At 34.2% G+C, this 20,866-nt stretch overlaps 3 protein-coding genes across 3 annotated transcripts in view; 1 reads left to right on the forward strand and 2 right to left on the reverse strand.

Moving 5' to 3' along the window:
• The window catches only part of LOC129942402 (uncharacterized), a 319,524-nt gene extending 305,860 nt beyond the window's left edge, over positions 1-13,664 (reverse strand). Inside the window, exon 1 of the mRNA XM_056051314.1 lies at positions 12,219-13,664. The gene's annotated coding sequence lies outside the window, so the exon portion shown is untranslated. The remainder of the gene's footprint in view (positions 1-12,218) is intronic.
• The window catches only part of LOC129942403 (ATP synthase subunit d, mitochondrial), a 77,016-nt gene that overhangs the window by 52,942 nt on the left and 3,208 nt on the right, over positions 1-20,866 (forward strand). The gene's annotated exons all lie outside the window — the stretch shown is intronic.
• On the reverse strand, positions 19,080-19,653 carry LOC129942404 (39S ribosomal protein L55, mitochondrial). The gene is made up of 2 exons (XM_056051318.1): positions 19,373-19,653; positions 19,080-19,302 (listed from the first exon to the last, which is right to left on the reverse strand). The coding sequence occupies exons 1-2, from the start codon at positions 19,565-19,567 to the stop codon at positions 19,153-19,155; spliced, it is 345 nt and encodes a 114-aa protein (XP_055907293.1). The 5' UTR covers positions 19,568-19,653; the 3' UTR covers positions 19,080-19,152.

Here is a 20,866-nt window from a genome sequence, read left to right on the forward strand (position 1 = left end):
GCAAGCGTCGCGACGCGTCGTTCGTTTCTAAAACGATTCATGGTTAAATTATAGACCAAACTGGAGATTGACAGCGAAACAAAACACGAAACGTGCGTCAGCTGTTTAAACCAGTGTTTCCAAAAAGATAATAGCTAAAAAATCACCCTTTAGATAGCCAAGCAGAAATCCATTAGCCACTGTCACAAAGTCAAAACTGGTAAAACAGTTCCGAAGGGAGCTACGTTTACTCAGCGAGGTCAAACGGTTACCCTTCGTTGGATCCCAGGGCATTGTGACATTGACTAAAATCCTCAAAATCTTCAGTAACAATAGAAAACACCAACCAACCTCTAGTATAAAATGGTATGACTAAAGAGGTTTTGCTTATAAAAATAAACTCGAGTCACTTGGACCCACCGTCATAATACCAACAGATTCAATTGAAGAGCGCTGCATATGCAACAAAATGTTAAGTTTGAGCCAAAGAAACCTTGGTTTGATTTAGCTTTTTTTATAGCTAGGAAAAATGCTCATAAACAACTCAAAACCTTCAGAAAACTTGACCTGGAAATATGTCGTAGAAACTACTTCATAGTAGTCAACAAAAAATATAGGATTTTATGTAAAACTAAAAAAAGCCTTTCTATGAGTCTTGAATTTATTTCTTCAGCCCGAGAGTAGTGGCAGATTGTTAAGCAAATACGCGGGCAGTCGATTAAAACCAAACCGTCAGAATATTAATTGAATTTAAAATGCATTTTGAAAGCTTACTCTCGCAATCAAATTATTCAGCTACTATCTCCTACGCTCTTCCTCAGCAGCCTGTTCCATAGTTAGATTACCCCATTGAGCTGCACGAGATAATTTCTGCTATATCTTCATCAAAGGATCTAAAACTCCAGGTTTTGATGGAATACCGTATGAATTTTATAAAAATGCATGTCTGTAGAAATACAGAAGTTTTTCACTGTGATTCTTGAAACTGCAACGCTAGCATTATCTTTCGGAAAATCTATTATATACTTACTGTTCAAGAAAGAAGATACAAATTTTGTGTCAAACTATAAAGGAGTTTCATTTCTTGATACACTCTATAACCTGTTTAGTACAGTTCTCTTGAACAGACTGTCAGCTTGATTAGAAAAAAACAACGCCATCAATAAATTTCAAGCTGCATATAGAACCAACTATTTTATTGTGGACTAAGTTTATAATCTTTCATTCATAATTGAACTTCAACTCTACCAAAAGAAGAAACTCTAAGCTTTTTTCATCGATCTTAAGGCTGATTTTGATAGCATTGACAGAAATGCTCTTATTTATATACTCTGGGAATGTCTTCGAAGGTATTGGCTACTATAAAGTCTCTTTATGAAGATACCACTGCAGCTGTTTGGGATTTTTCGTGTTTGTCAGACTTCTTCCCCACTAAGAAAGGTGTTCGTACCAAACGGTACTGTTTTAGACGATCTTCAAATTAACACCCTTTTATATGCGGACGAAATAGTACTGCTGTCAGATAATCCAACCAATTTGCAACAGCTAATTAACGATTTTAAGAATGGAATCTTGGAATAAATCTTGATAAATCGGAATTAGCAATATTTAGCATTGGTGGAAGAAGAGCAGCGTGCGAAAAATGGTTTTACAATAATTCAGAAATAAAGGTGTCTAATCAATACATACGGGTAATACCCGTAACGTTATGATTAGTGCGTTGGACTGTCATGCAAGGGGTCTTGGGCTCAATCCCTGCCTGTGCCGCCTAACTTTTTTCAAGAGTACTGCCTCCTGCGAGGAATTGACAAATCCTCCAAGAGTAATTCTTGTCATGAAAAAGTGCTTTCTCAAATTAGCCGTTCGGATTGGGCATATCAACTGTAGATCCCTTTCATCCCTGACAACATTACTCGCACACAGGAATGGTTGAGGATTGTAAGTCACTAGGCCCTGGTTCTTCATGGACTGTTGGGCCATCTAATTTAATTTATTTATTTATCATCCATACAATTATCTTGGCGTAGTGTTTAATTACAACATGTCTTGGAATGAGCATCTAAAAAAACAGATTGGGAGCACCTAAAAATGTCATCAATGCAACGTGGTCGAGACTGCTGCAAGACAATACCGTCCAACACTCAACAAAGATCATAATATACAATGCCGCCTCAAAAGCTATTATGTTGTACTATGCTCAAGTTTGGGGATACCGTGTATACAACCAAGTCGAAAAATTGCAGCGTTTCTTCATGAAAAGATGCTTTTTACTGCCCGATAATACGCCTACGGTTTACCAAAGGGTTTTCTAACGTCCCTCCAGCTGCATTTTTCTTTCATAAGACGAAATCTAAATCTTCCTAATAATAGATTACCCAACATTTTATCGAAAGAAATAATAAACAAGAAAATCTTCTGGGCTAAGGAATGGTTGGATCTTTTCCATGGATGTTCGTTGGATTTTTCTTTTGACATGAATCTACTTGAACGGCCCAGCTTACATAACATTCCTTTACTGAAATGAAAGAAAAACACTGGACTGAATTTACAGTTAGTGCGACACAGTTTCAATTCCACAATGAATATTGCAACTTGATGTACTCTGGCATACAGAACTACTTTGATGACTCTGACAGGCAACTTAAAGTTATTACTTTTCCAATTTGACAAGGAACCCTTTTACAGAAAACTTTAAATAGAATTGAACAGAAAAAAAAATAAATCATAGAGTAATAAAAGTCAACTTTTAATCGAATGAAAAACCGTTTTGAACTATTATTTTGACAGAAGTAAACTTGACTTGATGGTAAGGGAGATTTTTCTTGAACTTTAAAATAAAAAGGCAATTAAAATTAAAAGAAACACCTGAAACAGTTTTAAATAATCACTCAATCTCATATCGTTCTTATTATTAGATTGCGAAATGATCGTCGTCCGTTGTCGTCGTCGTTAAAACACTTCTTATCTAACTTATTTTTATTTCCTTTCTATAGAAAAGTTGCTATTTATCGTAAATGTTAGTAATTATTATATTTATTACTATCACGAGCTTAGTAGACTTCAAGGTTAATTTCATCGCTTGTATTATATCAATTTAATTAAAAAGATTAACATTTTCATTGTGATCAAAGTTTAGTTTATTTTTCGCAAGTCTTTAAAATAAATTACCTGTGGTAATATAAATCTCCTCTATTATTTCAAAAAAAAACAACAATTTAAAAGAAACAAACAAAGTTTAAAAGATCATAATCTGGATGAGTTGATTCAATTTCAATTTTTATTTTATTTTTTTCTGTTTCTGTTTTGAGACTAACGTTGAAAACCAAATAAACTTGTCTTACCAGTGATCTTTTTATTGACAAGGTTTTGAGTTTAAGGAACAATATAAAATCAATCTAGATCACAAAATAACGATTTAATTGAAAATAAGCTTAACCGGAATTGCAATCGAATCGATAAAATCATGATTAAATTTATTCATCAATTGCTATGCAACGCATTCAGTTGAACTAAATTATATGAATTGGTAAACTAAACCAACGGTTAAGAATTAAGATTATTGTTTTTCATTTAAGTAAAATATAGTTATTATAGACCGTTATCCATTACCTACCTAGGTCACATCGTTCTCTCAAAAAAGTGTTTGAAAATTTTTAATAGCAGATGTGCAAAAAAGTTGACTAGTGACTTAAAATAATTATACTTAAAAACTTATGAGTCAAATTAGCATTGCTTTTTTCTTCTTTTCTATACAATACTAATTTCTCTAAAGATGTGAATCTTTAGCTAGAGTTAGTTCAATTGATATCAATCAATAGGTTATACCAGGTTTTATTTTTGAGTGAAAGGTGCTTTTGGTTGTTGTGGCACATGGTTAAGATCTACAAATATATAAATTACCAAACAACAACAGGAAGGTATACATATTTAATCAAATGAAGATTGAATTGAAAGACGATGACTTGAAGTTTCTGCAAAAAATTAGTTGATTGGGTTTTTCCAAATTATTATAAAATGACAAATTATGTTTCAGTATACGAGTAAGTTTATAAAATTGAAGTTAAACGTTTTTTTGGGGAACTGTGGTAATATTTTTTTTATTGATAATAGACAGGTATAAATATAAAAATTGATTTGATGAGGTAATTATTTGCTTAAAATATAATTTTATTATACTTGTGCACTACTTTAAAGTAGGCCAACATAATAAACAACATAATAAAATCAATTTCAAGTTTGGTTCTTTGCCGTCTATACAAAATTTAGGAGGGAAGAAATGAAGAAATCCTTAACAAACTATGAAAAGGTAACAAGTACCACCTTTTAGAGGATCTACTCTATTTTACAAGAACCAACATCCCCATAAAGTTGAAAGTACAACAGTGTGCGAAGCCACAAGTGAATACCCTTAAACAGGCTTACCATAGAGGTAGAACTATACAAAGGTGTGAGAGAATTCATCAGCTCAAAAAAATTACAAGACTATGTAGGTTGACTAAGACCAATATGAATACCCATTCGTATTATTTATCTCTATTAAATCATTAATGAGCTCCGACAACGTAATTGTTTGGTTTTACTCAAGAATCATCTTCATAGGAATCATCATCATCAACTCTTCCTTCATACAGGTTGCGAAGGTTGCATAGGTATAACCTGAGGGCTGAGGCTACAAATCAGTGAAGGATTGCGAGGACGATGGTTGATGAAAACATTAGAGTAGCGAAGTATAAAATTCGAGTAGTGCAATTCTCTAAATTCCCAGGGTCAATAATTGCAACCGATAACAACAAATATGGATAAGAGTTTCGGTTGCTTAGAAAAAAAATACGTGTAAGACCAACTCCATGGTAAGAAAAAAAGCTTCAGATTTTTTTAAAAACCATAACTCTCTTAGTAAGTTGTGAATTAAATGTTCTAAATCCATAAGTCACTAATTAGCTTGTGAGTTAAAATCAAACTTAAGCTAGAATGTAACTTAAGATTTTGTAACTTAAAATAAAGCAGATGCAGTCTCATGATCTGGGGCAGTTTTTCTAACTATAGAGGTGATCCTTTCACTTGGCTCTTAAATATCATGGATCAGCCCTCAAATGTAAATGACTACAAAACATATTCCTTCTTAAATATGAGTATTTCAATAAAATTCTAATCCGAAACACATAAATAGAAAAGTAAAACGATGATTCCGAGGTAAGAACAATGACCTTATAGAATAGCCTGCTCATTCTCTCGACCTTAGTCTAATAGAGAATCTGTTTTTAAAACTCAACCGAAAACATCAGCTAAACTAAACTTAACTAAATGCAATCTAACTCGAAGGTAGACAAAAAGGTAGGCAAAATCCAAGAAAAGGTCCTCTTTAAGCATTGCATGCAAGGCGATATCGTAGAATTTGAATTCAGGAAAACATAAACTTAAAAAAAATATTGTTTTGTTTGTAAGATATACAAACGTGGACAATCTGCAATCTGCACTGACATCTCTAAATGTAGAGAGTTCGCTTCGGGAGTTAATTCATTTAATGCTTACTAGCAGAATAATTAACTCAAAACTGGGCAACTCTTCTTGCAGACGATGCGTTAGTAGAGGGACACCGCAAGGTGGTGTTCTATCCCCTCTCCTCTGGAACCTAGTTTTGAATGAAATCCTAACTAGTCTGGATGCGGAGGGTTTCAGAGTGATAGCTTATGTGGACGACGTTGCTATGGCAGTTTCAGGAAAGCATCTTAATATCCTAAAAGAACTCTTACAAAATGCCTTAGACAGACTAATACTTTGGGCTGATCGGTGTGGACTGGGTGTTAACCCACACAAAACCGATCTGGTCTTATTTTCGAGGAGATACAAAATTCCATTTGTCAACCCTCCTTATATTAAAGGAACCCAATTAAAATTCTCAGACAAGGCTAAATACCTAGGTCTTGTCTTAGACAAAAAACTAAATTGGAAACGCAACGTACAGGAAAGAGTCAAAAAAGCTACTGTAGCTCTCTTTTCTTGCAAAAAAGCTTTTGGTAATAAATGGGGTTTACAGCCCAGAATCACGCATTGGCTATACACATCGGTAATCAGAACGATTTTAACGTACGGTGTGGCAGTATGGTGGACCGCTTTAGAGAAAAGTATAAACAGGGATAAGTTAAATAAAGTCCAACGTTCAGCCTGCCCATGTATAAGCGGATCGCTTCGCACGACCCCGTCTGCGGCACTGGACACCTTGCTATACCTTACACCTCTTGACATATTTAGCAAACAAATAGCTGCAAGCTCGGCTATTCGCCTCAATGCTTCGTCGCAGTGGACTAACAACAACATTGGCCACTCCGTAATTCTAAGGTACTTAGAATCAATTCCAAAGCACACAGACTACACCATCCCCCAACTACAATTCGACAGAAACTTCCAGATTTGTATACCTACCACATCTTTTTGGGAGGATAGGACATTCTTAGAGGATGAGTCAATCCACTTTTACACAGATGGCTCAAAAACCAAAGAAGGAGTTGGTGGTGGTGTGTACTCTGAACGACTGAAATTAAGTCTCTCATTCCGCCTTCCCAATCATTGTAGCGTGTTCCAGGCGGAACTTTTGGCGATTAAGGAAGTCTTGTCTTGGCTCAAAGAAAACGTGATATCAACATCTGGTATCCGTATTTTCTCCGACAGCCAGGCCCCTATCAAATCTCTGGACTCTGTCTCTACAAACTCTATAACAGTCCATAACTGTCGAGCATCTCTAATGGATATGGCGCAGCAGTTTAATATTCACCTTTGCTGGGTGCCGGGCCATAGAGACATTCCAGGTAACTGTAAGGCAGATGAACTCGCCAGGAACGGTACAGTACAGCCCATCCTACCACGTTTGGCAAGTACTGGCATACCAATCGCTACTTGTATACTGCTGCTAATGCAAGACGCTGTGAGGAGGGCAGGCACCAGATGGACCAACATCAAAACATCTGGCCAACACTGGATTTAAAAAGTTCAAGGTGCTTGCTCTCTCTAAGCCAATCGCATATAAGCTCGATAATAGGTGTCATAACCGGACACTGTCTAAAAGGAAAGCACGCCACGAGACTAGGCGTATTCTCAAATGACTTTTGCAGAAGCTGTATGGACGAGGAAGAGGAAGAAATGGTTCTTCATCTTCTCTGCACATGCCCTGCTCTAGCTCGAAAACGCAAGAATTACCTAGGACAATTCTTCTTTAACGATCTAAACGATCTAAATCATGTCAGTATAATCAGCCTCTCACGTTTCGTAAGGGACTCTAACTGGTTCCATTGAGCTTAGGAGGAAGCCTCTAGATTCATGTGGTATCACAATGGGCCATTAAACTGGCCTAAGTGTGTCCTTTTCCATCTTGGACAGCCACTATAACCTAACCTAACCTAAGATATACAAAAAACTTAATTCTGCCGCCCAGTTTAATTAACTAGATACCGCTTTTTGATCATGTCCCAAAATACCTCTTGTAAGTAAGTTTCAAACTTCAGGACAAAAAGCATACCAAGCAACCGTTTAGTTGCTAAAAATCAAGTTATCAAGTTTATTTACAATAATTTATTTTATGGTAAATTTAGATGAGCAAGTAGAATTTTTGCAAAATAATCTAAGTGACCTGTTCAATATTCACGAACCATTCAAGCCATGAGTTAAAAGGCGTGCAGACTCTTCTTGGTTTACTTACGGTATCAATGAATTAATTATTATTAAAAAATCAACGACACAAGTTACCCGGGTTTTACAATAATTTTCGTTTTTTGTGTAAAAATGGTAATTCCAAAATAAAACAAGCTTAGATTTTATATAAGTCCAAAAGACTTGATTTGCGGAACATGGGGATCAGACGTAATAAAATTAACAACCAATTCTTATCCATCCACTATTTGTCAAAATAATTCTTGAACATATTCTACCTCGTTAACATATATTTTCAAATCTATCGGTATGGAAGTTCGCGAAAGTTATTTTCGTTCTCAAAACGTTCTCCACCAGACTTCCTGTACCCCAATAAAGACATATTTCAATTTTTCATATTTGTTAAAGGTGATTAAAAAACTTCTTCACTTTCAACTTTACAATTTCCCGAAAACAAATATTCTTACATGTAACGAACTGTCTGGTTTTAGGCCTAGGCATATGACATTCGAACTTCTATCAGCAATGATTTAGTGACTTTTGTAACCTTGTTCAACTTCGCATAGGCTTTTGAAACCGTTGAACATCTGCTCCTAGCATCATAACTTAAGAGATTCTTTAATTTCACAGTTATTTTGCTAATTTGATATAATTCGTAGGTACACAGTAGAAAACAAGAAGCGCCTTTGAATAAAGATTCTAGATCCCAGTTCAAAAATATTTTGAGTCAAGTTCCTCAGGGACCTATGTAAATTGGGTCCACTGTTTTTTACAATATTTATAAATAATCAAGCTGCTAGTTTCCATTATGAATGCTGATGATGTGCTGCTTAACTTTTCTTGCAAACTCGAATTGATTGAAGAAGGTGCTTCTAGGCTTAACTCTGATCTGCAAAGCATAGTAGACTGGGCAGAATGAAATAGTTAACTGTTGTTTGGTTATTTATAAAAATAAAAACAAACCGGATTTTAATCAATTATTTCCTTTTTTATATATATTTGTACACGCACTCAAGGGTATATGAATACCCTAATAATGAGTGCGAGTAAGTAAGTAATTAGGATGGAAGGATAGAATTTCATAAGAGCATTGCTTATGGAAGTAGCAATAAAACAATGAGAAACATAAAACCTTACGACGAACGGTGCTTAGGAGATGCAAAAGTTTAAGTAAGACGACGGTAACGTATCATTTTTAGAGCTCTCTTTGTAGGAGAACTTTCCAAATATGGGAATTGTACTCAAGTTTTAGTCGAATATGGGCTTTATAATTATAGCCAGATCAGAAGAGGTAAAAACTTTTTGTATTGTCGGAGAAAACCTAGACACTTTGGCGAATTTTGGTGATGTCATCTATGTGATTACTCCAAAACAAGTGGTTTGTGTTTCGCACGTACATACCTACAGCTGAAAGGTGTTCAGTCTCCTCGATGCAAGTACCACTCATGGATAGTAGCATTGGGGAAGGTTGCGCTTTTGCCACAGCAGCCAGCATTAAGTTTTTAAAGCATTAAATACTACAAGGTTTTTGATTCCCCATTGTACAATCCTATCAAGATCAAAATTGAATGAGCTTATCATACGCTGCCTCTGGTAGTCCACATCCGAAGAACAAGGATGGGATTCTAAAAACGAATATGAAAAGCTGAGTCATCAGCGAAACAATATAGTAAATAAGAAGTTTCAGACAAGGAAGAGCGTCGTAGACAAAACGGAGCCCTGGGGCACACCAGTGTCTATTTCGTGGATATCAGAATTGAACCCATCCAATACTACTTTAATTGAACTGTCCAAAAGGTTATTTCTAACCCACCGAAGAAGAGATTCATCAATACCAAATTCACGCATTTTCGATAAGAGAGCCAAACTCTATCAAATGCCTATGAAATATCGAGTGCAAGAATCTTACTTTCTTCAAGACCATGTAAAGATTTGTTCCAGTGTTCGGTGAAAATCTCTACGAAATAATGACGACAAAACAATGAACTTAAGGATCTAGTTTAACATGACGCTTGGATGGGATGACAGTGTTATGAGTGTATCAGGGAAAGTATACGGGTGCCTTAGGACCCTCTTTTTGTCAAAGCTTCATACGCGCTTTCTTACCAAATTAAGGTTAGTTAAATCTCCAATAATTACAAATTATTTATTTAGTTTTAGAGATGCAAAAATAAAACTTTTAGTTGTATTTAACAATATTTGCAGTTACGTTAATGAACTTAAGATCTATAATCATATTTTAGCGAGCACACAGAACATACTTTGTTGTAACAATAAAATTTAATCATCTAAAGCTATTTCACTTTATTATTACAACTAAAGAACATTACTGGCACACAGCAATGGTTGAGAGTTGTAACTCACTGTGTCCTACGATTTACTGTGTTTTCACGTTCATTAATCCTTCTACAGACTATTTTCAATTCTTTATCTTCTGAACGTCAGTTTTTCATGGGTACCAAGAGTTCTCTACCCCTTGGTATAAGAAGGCAGTACTGTTTATCTGGTTTTGATGATATTTTGCTATTGCATTTATGTAGTGAGTAATAGATTTATATGCTTTCTGTATTGCTTCTTTTATTTAAAATAATCAGCATTAAAAGAAGTGTCCTAGGTAAAGTTTTTCAAATTCCAATACCTCACTTTGCGTCGTTGTTACATTCCAAAAAATGACTCAAAGTGAATTATGATTTTGTATAGGAAGCCATATAAAAATTGAAGATAGGTTCCAGAGGCTCGAAAATAACTTCTTTTTAAAAAATATTAAATTCTATTACATTCATAAAAACAACAAAACAATAAATCCAATAAAAACAAAATAAAATAGTGAATCAATTTATAAAAATATTAATCACTGTCTGATGAGCATATATTTAATCTACTTTCTTTATCAAAGTACTGGTCCAATGTTTGTTGAACACCTTAGAATTCAAAAGGAATCCCAGAGTTTTGATGGCATGGCGTGTAATTTGAATCAAAAGTCATGGCCTTCTTTAAAAAAAAATTGTTTTAATTAACAATAAAATTAAGACTGCAACCCAAAACAATGCAACTTCGAAAATCAAACAACGCACACTAAAAATTAGTAGGTATTAATTCAGCATCGACGCAACTTCGCAAAACGAAACGACGAAAATCGAGGTATTGGTGCACAAACTTTATACTTTTAATAAATATGATTTAAAATCACGAAAATAAATATAAACCAGCATAGAAGTGTTCAAATATGTTTCGCCCCGATGTAATGGTTGGGCTCATCAGAAGATGACCATTACACCTTATCTCGACGCATATTTTCCCAAATAAATCGAGATTCCATGTAATCCGAGTTACATGCGAATTATATAGTTGCTTTAAAGAAGATAAATTGTGGCTATTTTCATTACCTGGCTATGAGGAGTTTTGAAGAAGAATTCGACTGTTAACAGTCAAATATTTCTTCTTTATACTTTTAAAAATTAAAAGATTCAATAATCTAATGTAAAAGATTTAAAATTTATAGACAATAGGTATTTGGAAGAGAAGTGTTAATCTTACGCATAAATAAAATATGTTCCCTATTGCTCTTATGAGTTCCCGTAGCGTTATGGTTAGTGTGTTATGGCAGAGCTCTAAGTTTCAATCCCTGCCTGTGCCATCTAAAATTTTTTTTTCATTGGTACTGCCTGTTGCGAGGAATTAACAAATCTTCCAAGAGTATTCATTGTCATGAAAAGTGATTTCTCAAATTAGCAGTTCGGATTCGGCTAAAAACTATAGGTCCCCTCCATCCCCGACAACATTATTCGCACACAGGAATGGACGATAGTTGTAAGTCACTAGGCCCTAGTTCTCAACGGACTGTTGGGCCACCTTATTTAATAATTTGTATTATTCTTAAATTGAAGAGTTAATAGCCGACTATTTGAGATGGTAAACCGTACATCACCCTATACACAATAAAAACGTTATCCTCTTCGAAAGAATCTGGACAAACCTAAAATTACCTTGAGTAATATGTATGTAACTAAAAAATTAGGTACCTATTACAAACAAGAAGTCCCTCAATATCTACTGCGAAAGTGTCTGAAATTCCTATAAATAACTTTATCTTAAAATTAAAATCTATGTTTCTGATCCAACTCCAGTTTTTCTTTATTTTATTTCTTCTGTTGGCATATTTCAGTGAATTGGAGCACAAATAAGAATTTACGACCGAGTCCAAACGTATTAAGAAAAAAAAAATAAAAAAGAAGAAGTACCTAACAGTAATTCATTCTTCTCTGCTCTAGTTCTTACTCAATTCTCTTCTTTTATTGTATTTTTTGGGGATGCAAGAAAATACTAGTGAAAAATCTACGAGACAGACAATAATAATAAAAAAAATAATCCACAAAAATGGCCAAAAAGCAGATGTTATCAAATTTGTCAAAAGTACCACCAAGTAGGTATCCATATCCACCACCAACAAAAACTAACAACAACGAGACATGAGCAAAACTGATGTCCATTAACAAGACTATGGAGGTAAACAAAAAAAAATAGATTTGGAAATGGACAAAAATTCTATAAATGTTAGGTTCTTAGAGTTGTATATTTTTTGTATGCGTCCTTACATTTTATTTTACATTGCAGGCGCCTCTGGTTCTGCAGCAAATGATGAAGAAGATGTCCCTGCCAAAGGGTTACTCCAAGTTAATGTATCCATTTCCATATACAACTTTTTAGAGGGTTTTGTTTTTACTCTAAATCAAAATTCCATCCATAAACATTTATGAAAACATCGAAGGAACCAAAATAAGAAACAAATATTTTTATCACAATTTGCTGCTCTTCGGTTTCTTGCACTATTTTTTATTTTCTTTTATCACTATTTCACATTTCTTATTGGATTCTTTTGGCACTTTCTTCTTGCAGCTCTCTTCTTGACGTGTTTCTCCTCGTTTAGCTTGGATTTTTGTTAAATATTTTTCACACCTTGGCTTCGTTTCGAATTTGGAAAGACGAAAGACACAATAATTGCAGTTTTGCTTTGCTTTATTTAACTTTAATTAATTAATTTACTTTTATCAAGCCCCGTTTTGAAAGATTGTTGGGTCTTTTGCACTTTTGTGTGTGTATTTTTCAGTATAGCCGTTGCACTTTATTTTCGACAGTCGACGGACGACGACACAACACAGGAATTCGATATCGGAAATTCTGACAGCCCAAAAAACGTAAAACAAAAATGATAAACGAGGGGAGATAGAATGATGCTAGGGCTTAGGTTGTGTTCAATTTTGGCTTTCGGTGCGGGTGCGGGGCCAACAAAACAACTAGAGAAGTAGAAAGAAACAAAACGGAACAGATACAGATACAGAAGAGGTGTAGCAGGTAAGGGAGATCGAAATTTTGGTTCTTTTTATTTATTTATCACTTCGACTCTCTTCTTCTACTTTTGGTACACAGTACAGAATTGCACGAACAAAAATATCCCTTCTGGTCTGCTTCTGCTTCTGGTCGGCTCGGCGGCGCAGCGCGGTACTCGTAGTCGTACTCGATGGAAGTGGAAGTGAAAAATTCCTTCAAAAATGCCAACGCTCACGATGTCTCGTTTATACTTTTGGGTTTTTTTTAACAACAATTCAAGGGTTGTCCTTATCGCACGCACATAAACAGAGGGCTCATAATAAACATGAAATTTTTCTTGTTTTTCTTTTTTATTTTATTTCAATTTCGTGGAAGCCCTTGTTTTTTCTTTTTAATGAATATTTTTACAAAACTTTTGTTTTTTAATTTGGTACAAATTTCTCTACAATTTCACTTGTAACTTTATTGACATTAGATTCACTCCGATTGAAATTACGAAATTATTATTTTAGTTGATTTTCTTGTTGGATATGAGTTTCGTCGCGGGTCTCGATACTGCGGCGGGCGGCATTGCCAAGAAAATTACAGCGAATGAAAAATAGAAATAAAACGAACGAATGAACGGCGGAGTAACGGTTTGCGCTACAACAACAGTAGGAAACACAACGGAACGACAACAGAAAAGCAACTGAAACCGAACTATTGGAGAAAAATGCGAGAAGGACAAAACATGGCAACTTTTTCAACTTGCATGGGGTGTTTACAATGCAAGAAAAAGCAACACATAAAATAAGAAAAGAAAAAGAGAAACAAATTTTTGTGGTATTTTGCTTTGGTTGGGTAATTCGTAAATGTAATAGATGAGTAGTGATGCCAAGTTGATTCTTTTGTTGATTAATTTGTAGTAGACCGATGAATCAACTTTAATAAGAAATTAATTTATTTTTTGAAAATTGAAAACAAACTTTTTTAAAAACTTCAATATTAGTGATACAATCCCATAATATCTGCAGCACTCATGTCTTATATTTTAAAAATGAATACAATTGAATAGTTATCAGAATCATTGACATACTAGATATAGACTTCTAGTAGCCAACTTCACGTAGGTCTCATCTATTGCTTACCGCTACTCGACCTTCTGTTGGTTCGGTGAAAATATAAAGACACTTTGGAACTTGATTTTTGTGAATTTTTATCAAACTTTATGATAATAGATTTCCTTAGTTGCTTTTAGAAACAAGAGATGGTCTTTAAAAAAAAATAGATGGCTGATCAGTCCATTGAGAACCAGGACCTAGTGACTTACAATTGGTGTTTTAATGTTAATTAAAACACTTATAACTTCGTATATTAATTTGAATAGTATTATCATAAAGAGGAAGGCTTGACCCGACATCTATTTACCACTTCCTAAACAGTTCGTTCCACATATTTTGCGTGTGGAATGTATTGGGGTGAGAGTAAAAATGAGAGAAAATTCCAATATAAAAAAATAAATTTCCAGATTATTAAGAAAACAGAAGATAGAGAAGAACGTATAGAAACTCAGCGAAAGTTAGAGGGAGGCAATAATAGTGTGTAAAATGTGGTTTTTTGATTGGTTGATTGGGAATGACGAAAATTTAAAAAAAAAAACAGAAGAATTCAAAAAAAAGAATTAGAATATAAGCATTTTGTGATTACCAATTGGAAAAATTAAGGTTTTACCCACTTTTTTCGAATCATTTTCAAATGAGACAGATATTTCTCAACCATGCTTATAATAGTGGGAACATTGTTTGTTTAGTTTTCTCTTAGGGATAAATAATTATAAAGAATAAATTATGTAAGGTACATTAACTTCAGAAATTTCTTGAGAAAATTCAAATGTTATAAACTTCCCATATGAAGTGATTGTAATTGGTCCGATTTGTCGAATTGAAAATGTTGACATTTCAAGGTCTCTAAAGTGGAAATAAAAAATGTTTAGAGATGTCTGTGCGTGTGTGTATACGTACATCCGTGCGTCCGTACTTCCATAAGTTCTGCAATTTTTTTTATCGTCCATATCTCAAGAACCAATGAAGATATTGACTTCGAATAAGTTTTTTATACAGTTATTAATGAAGACTCATGCAGAAAGGACTCTCAAACAAATTGAGTGGGTGCTTTTTTTACCATGTCAATAAAAAAAAGGTGAACCAATGACGCTAGCGAGTTAAGTTAAATTTTATATTGTACATTGTGAGACACCGAACGAAAATGTTTTTCGTAAATAAAAAAAAATATTTGTCCCCTCGATCAACACATGAGCTCACATAGAGAATGGTTTAAGAACTACATAACCCTTCAACAACCGACCATGATTGTCATTGGTGAAGCAACCGAACTAGAAGGCATAGGTATAGGTGACATTGAACTTAAAGCTTTTGACGGTCAGATCTGGCAGAAAATTGTATTACAAGACGTATTACTTACTCCAAAAATGCCTTTCAATCTCTTCTCAGTCAGTTGTAAAGGGTTACAAACAGTCAGCAAATGCAGATCAATCGATATTCAAAGACTCAAGTGGAAATGTAGGAGCTTTGGCAGAAAGAGAAGGAAAGTTATACAAAATGAAGTTTCGCCGAGAGTTTGAAAAATGTCTTGTTAACATCTCCTTAAGAAAATGGCATGACAAGCTTGCACATCAAAATGTCGCACATGTGCGAGATGTACTGAATAGAAATGGAATCAAGTTTAAAGATGATTGGAACGAATATTTTTTACCAGGATGCATTTATGGAAAGCAACATAGAGTATCTCATCCTCTAAATCCAAAAATTTCAGAAAAACAACTTGATTTAATACATGTTGATTCACTCTTTAGGAGGAGCAAAATATTTTCTACTTTTTAAGGTTGACTACTTGTCACAGCGACATCTTCCTGCATAAATTTTAACTTTTATTATTACAGCCCTTCTGGCAATACTTGATATTATTTTTGTTAAGTTTAAACACTGGAATAATAAAGCAATTTGAATTTTAACGTGATCCTAAAATATAAAAGACGTGTTTTTCTTAGTTATCCTCAAATAAATCTTTTTTTCCGTAGAATTCCTCTCACACTACTCTTATTTTAGGACTGTTTACTTTTTGAAACATAAAAGTGAGACAGCTGAAAAGCTGGAAACTTTCCTGAAACTAGTTGAAAATCAATTTGATAGATTTGTTCCATTGTCTGATTACGTTCAGACAATGGAACTGAAATAAAGAACCGCCAAACGACACAAATTTTAGAAAGTCTGGGAGTTTTTCACAGCAAGTCTTATACTCCAGAACAAAACGGATGTATAGAAAGAGAAATGAAACCGATAGTTGAAGTTGCGAGAACAGTCATTCATGCTCGAGGCCTCAATGAAAACTTATGGGGTGAAGCCGTAAACTATGTCGTTTTTACAATCAATCATACTGGTACTAGTACTGTTAAAGATAAAAGTCCAGTGGATTTGTGGTTTGGAAGAAAAATAGACATAAACAAGATGAAATCTTTTGGTTGTGACTGCTACGTATTAAAAGAAGGCAACATGAGAGGCAAGATGGACAGAAAATCAACGGAAGGTATATTTGTCGGTTATGATGTTGATTCTCTAGGCTTCAGAGTCTTCATAAATGAGTACAAAGACGTTATCAGTTCTAGCAATGTAGTTTTATGACAAGACTAAACCCGAAAGCTCTACTAAAATAGAAACACCACTTACTGAAACATCTGATACAAGCTCAGAATATGGAAGCGTTGAATCTGAAGAGACTGAGAAAAATGGAAGTAAATCTGATAGCTCTGAAAGTCCAGTAGTGCCAACTGTAAGAAGAAGCTCACGATTACATCGTGTTATAAAACCACCAAAAAGATTCAATGACTATGTAACTGACACAGCACTAGTAACACAAGATATTAAGGAAAGTATGCCCAGTGAAAATAGTGATATTTCTGTCAATGAAGCCCTTCAAGATGAAAACTGGAAGAAAGCTATGTTAGAGGAGTATGATTCATTGATAGAAATGAAAACATATATCTTAACTGAAAAACCTAAGGATATTGCACCTCTTACCTGTCGTTGGGTGTTACGAAAGAAAAATGATGGAAGATATAAAGCAAGACTGGTCAACAGAGGATTTGAACAGACAGAAGGTAGAGATTATTTTGAAGGTTTCAGTCATGTTGCTCGTCTTATGTCAATCAGGCTTATCTTGAGCATAGCTGCATCTGAAAGTATGAAGTTAATGACTTTTGACGTACAGACAGCGTTCTTACATGGTAAGCTTGATGAAAGAATTTTCATGTACCAACGAGAAGGCTTCAATGACGAGTCAGGTCGTTTATGCGAATTAAAGAAAAGCCTATACGGATAAAAACAGGCACCAAAAGTTTGGAACGAGACTTTTTCAAAATTTCTGAAGTCTCTAAGTTTCAAATCCACTGATGATGACCCATGTGTTATTTTATAACAAAGAGAGAACTATATCTATTGTCTTACATGTCGATGATGGTCTAGTGGTCGGACAACATGAAAACGGGATGCTATCATTTTTGAAGAAACTTGATCAAAAGTTCAAGATCACTCATGATACTGAATATCATATCTCGGAATGCAGATTCAAGTGTCTGAAGACAGAATATTTGTAAATCAATCCAAATATGCTAAAAGAATTTTGCTACGATACAACTTTGGAGATTTAAACCCTGCACACACAGCTATGGAAAGAAAAATGGTCACAGATCCTGGAAATTTTGTTAACGATAGTCCTTTGGACAAGTCCACGCCATACAGAGAAGTCGTTGGAAGTCTGCTATATCTTGCTACAATATCACGTCCAGATATAAGTTTCGCAGTCAATTACGTAAGTCGCTTCAACAATAAGCCAATGAGAAGTCATTGGGCAATGGTAAAACGTATCTTCCAATATATAAAAGAGACAACAAAAATTGGAATATGTTTTCAGGGAGATAAAAATCTGTCTGTGTATAGTGAAAAAAAAAAAAAACAAATTTAAAAATACCCACATCGAATGTATTTGCTATGGAAAAATTCAAAATATGCCAACGAAGCATTGTATCAAAACTTAAATTTGAAAACGTTGCTTTTAAATTTTCAGATTTCACAAAAACAGAACACATACAATTAAATATATTGTATATGCATTCATTCTATACATTGATAGGTACGAATAAACATTTTTATTCATTTTTTGTTTACATTTTATACCTAAAGATATGGTAAGCAAAGCATTAGGAAGAAAGTGAGGGTTTTTTGAATTATTTAGTATTTTCAAGTTTTGAATTGACAATACTAAAAGACTGAGTGTTGTAAAGCACTGTACATTTGAATACAGATAGACAACGAATCTCTGTACTCGACATTACCACCGATCTTGAAAGCACTACTGTCTTTTGTCCCAAAAGAGTAACCCTTCCAAAATGCCACTATCCATGTTTGGGTCTTGCATCAAGGAGATTGAACAGCTTCCAATTCTATGCGTGTACATTACAAACTATTTCTTTTGAAATGAGCACATTTTTGACATCGCCATAAATGCTGCTAAGTGTTTAAATTTTCTCCGACGATACAAGAAGTTTTGTACCCCTTTTGTAAAAGCTTTTATAGGTCCAAAACCCGAGTATAATTCTTATATCTTAAATGGTCTGTTGACATAACTTACTTGAGTCTTTTAGATAGAATTTAAAATAGAACATTTGCTACTCTTGAGCACCGCCTCAAGTTCTATTGCCTATAATTTTGTATCGTTATTTTCATAAACAATTCCTCCCCTCAAATAATTCAATCTTAATACCCGTACTTTTAGGAATTCTCATCAGGTTACTCTTGAGTCAAATTTCAGACGTATTGTTAAGTATAGGGATTCTTTTTTTAGCCGCACTGCACAAATGTGGAATGCTTTACCAAGCTCAATATTTCCACTCATTACAATGTCCATTAAAATATGGAGACAATTATAACACTCGGAATATAAAACTTAATTTATGTAATCCCTGTTTTCAAGATCACAAACATAGAAAATTGAAAAAATACACCGATTTAAGAAGTCTAATTAGCAAAAAAGGTGAAAAATAGAGTTTTGTTTCAAATCATTTATTTGAACAATGCCCACTTTTAATAAGTTTTGTTTTTTATTTGATAACGAAAATTTAATTTAAAACAAAAATGCCTCTTATTGCGTTTACTTCTTTTTCTTAATGTACTTCAAGTATTTTCTCGAGCTGAAATTGTCCTCAACTTCCTCCTCAATCTTGATCTTCTTCCTTGGCTTGCGAGCATCGATTCGGGCTTTGCGCTCAGCTTCAGTCAGGGTACTTAGGTCCAAAGGAAGCTGTAACAAATAAATATTTTTTAAAAGATGTAAATAAGACTTTTTTTTTAACTGCTTGTCGATCTCGAACCTTTATGATTTTCCTTGGTTCATGATAACGAATGTTGATGGAAGAACCATCCGGCAGAACAACCACAGTTGGATACATTCTAGCGTAAACGGAACGATGAATTTTTGTAACAGATGCCGTCGCCGATGAAATGCATCTTTGTTGATTTGTTACTATTTGACTCGAAATAAATCGAGTTAATTGTTTAATAAGCATTTTAATAAATTCAAACCTTAAAAATTTATTTGTGCTTAACTTATAGACATTGATGTTTTATAACTACGACGAATATGAGTGTAAAAAGGAACGTCAGATGACTTTGCAGCCATCAGCTGGTTTGCAGCAGTGCCATTCAGAATTATAGGAACATTCGTATAAGGGCCTGAATACACTTCGTAAATGTGTTCGTCTATGAGTTTTAATGGTGAATTTACATTTTTGGTCATTCAATACTTTCCGAATTTTCACAATTTGACAAAAGTTGAATCGAGAGTGTTCAAGTAACGTTAATTTGCTACGTTCAGTAAGAAACGTTTCGTCTAAGTGCAAATCTGAGTGAAAGAGTATGATTCTAAAAGTGGATGACCAATTTGAAAGAAGTCGTGATTTCAACACATATCGTCCGGTTTCACCAAAGAATTAGTTTTATTCCTTGTAATTTAATATTATATTCCTTTGGATGTTAAGATACTATTAAACTACAAACTATAATGATAATAACTTAATAAAGCGAAACATTTATTTTATTTTAACAAGAGGATATCATGTAAAGAGTATAACTTCGAAAAATTGAAGCAAAAAGAATCATAGTTTGGCTTTCATTTCCGATAATTTTAACCCTTTTATTTTATATTTAAAAGAAAAGGTATACGCCAACAAACCAAAAACAAATTAAGAGATAAACGGGGATTTAAGACATAGAACTTTAATTGTTGGTTTATGATACCATTTTTATTTTTAATTATGATAGTTCTAAGTAACCTTTATGTTGCCTTTACATTTACATAGACCCACCCAAGCAGATAATGCAACTTTGGATGGAAATATTAGTACAAAAAATGAAGCATACACTACCGAGCAACAACCAATTTAGCAGATTGATTATTTTTGTATTTTTTCATTTCAAGCACAAGCAAAAATATGTTTATCTGGATATGAAACGTTAGCAAGAGTAATTCTTCGTTTGCTGTTTTCTGCATTCAAAGCGGACCCCAGGACGACAAAGATCTCAACTACCTTAATGTTACGTCAGTCGTTGATGACGTTTTTGATAGAGCGACGTTGTTGTAGACCCCTTCTTGCTGACAGCTGTATTTTATTATGCCCCCAACAACCGCTAAACTCAGTACTAACAAAGACTCTATAGACATCACACTAAGTTCTTTCGATTATGCCAATATCATCAGCATATTTCAGTAAATGGACAGACTTTTGAAATACAGCGCCTCTAGTTTTGACGTGGGAGCTCTGAACTATTCTTTCAAGGACGATGTTAAAAAAATCGGGTGACAGTTC

The sequence above is a fragment of the Eupeodes corollae genome, chromosome 1, assembly GCF_945859685.1.
Source record: "Eupeodes corollae chromosome 1, idEupCoro1.1, whole genome shotgun sequence".
NCBI classification, from domain to species: Eukaryota; Metazoa; Arthropoda; class Insecta; order Diptera; family Syrphidae; genus Eupeodes; species Eupeodes corollae.

Bases quoted from the DNA above. Each gene is read 5' to 3' on its own strand.
- LOC129942404 (XM_056051318.1), bottom strand. From the start codon at position 19,567: ATGCTTATTAAACAATTAACTCGATTTATTTCGAGTCAAATAGTAACA. The intron at 19,303-19,372 runs GTTCGAGATCGA...TATTTGTTACAG, and splicing joins AACCAAGGAAAATCATAAAG to CTTCCTTTGGACCTAAGTAC.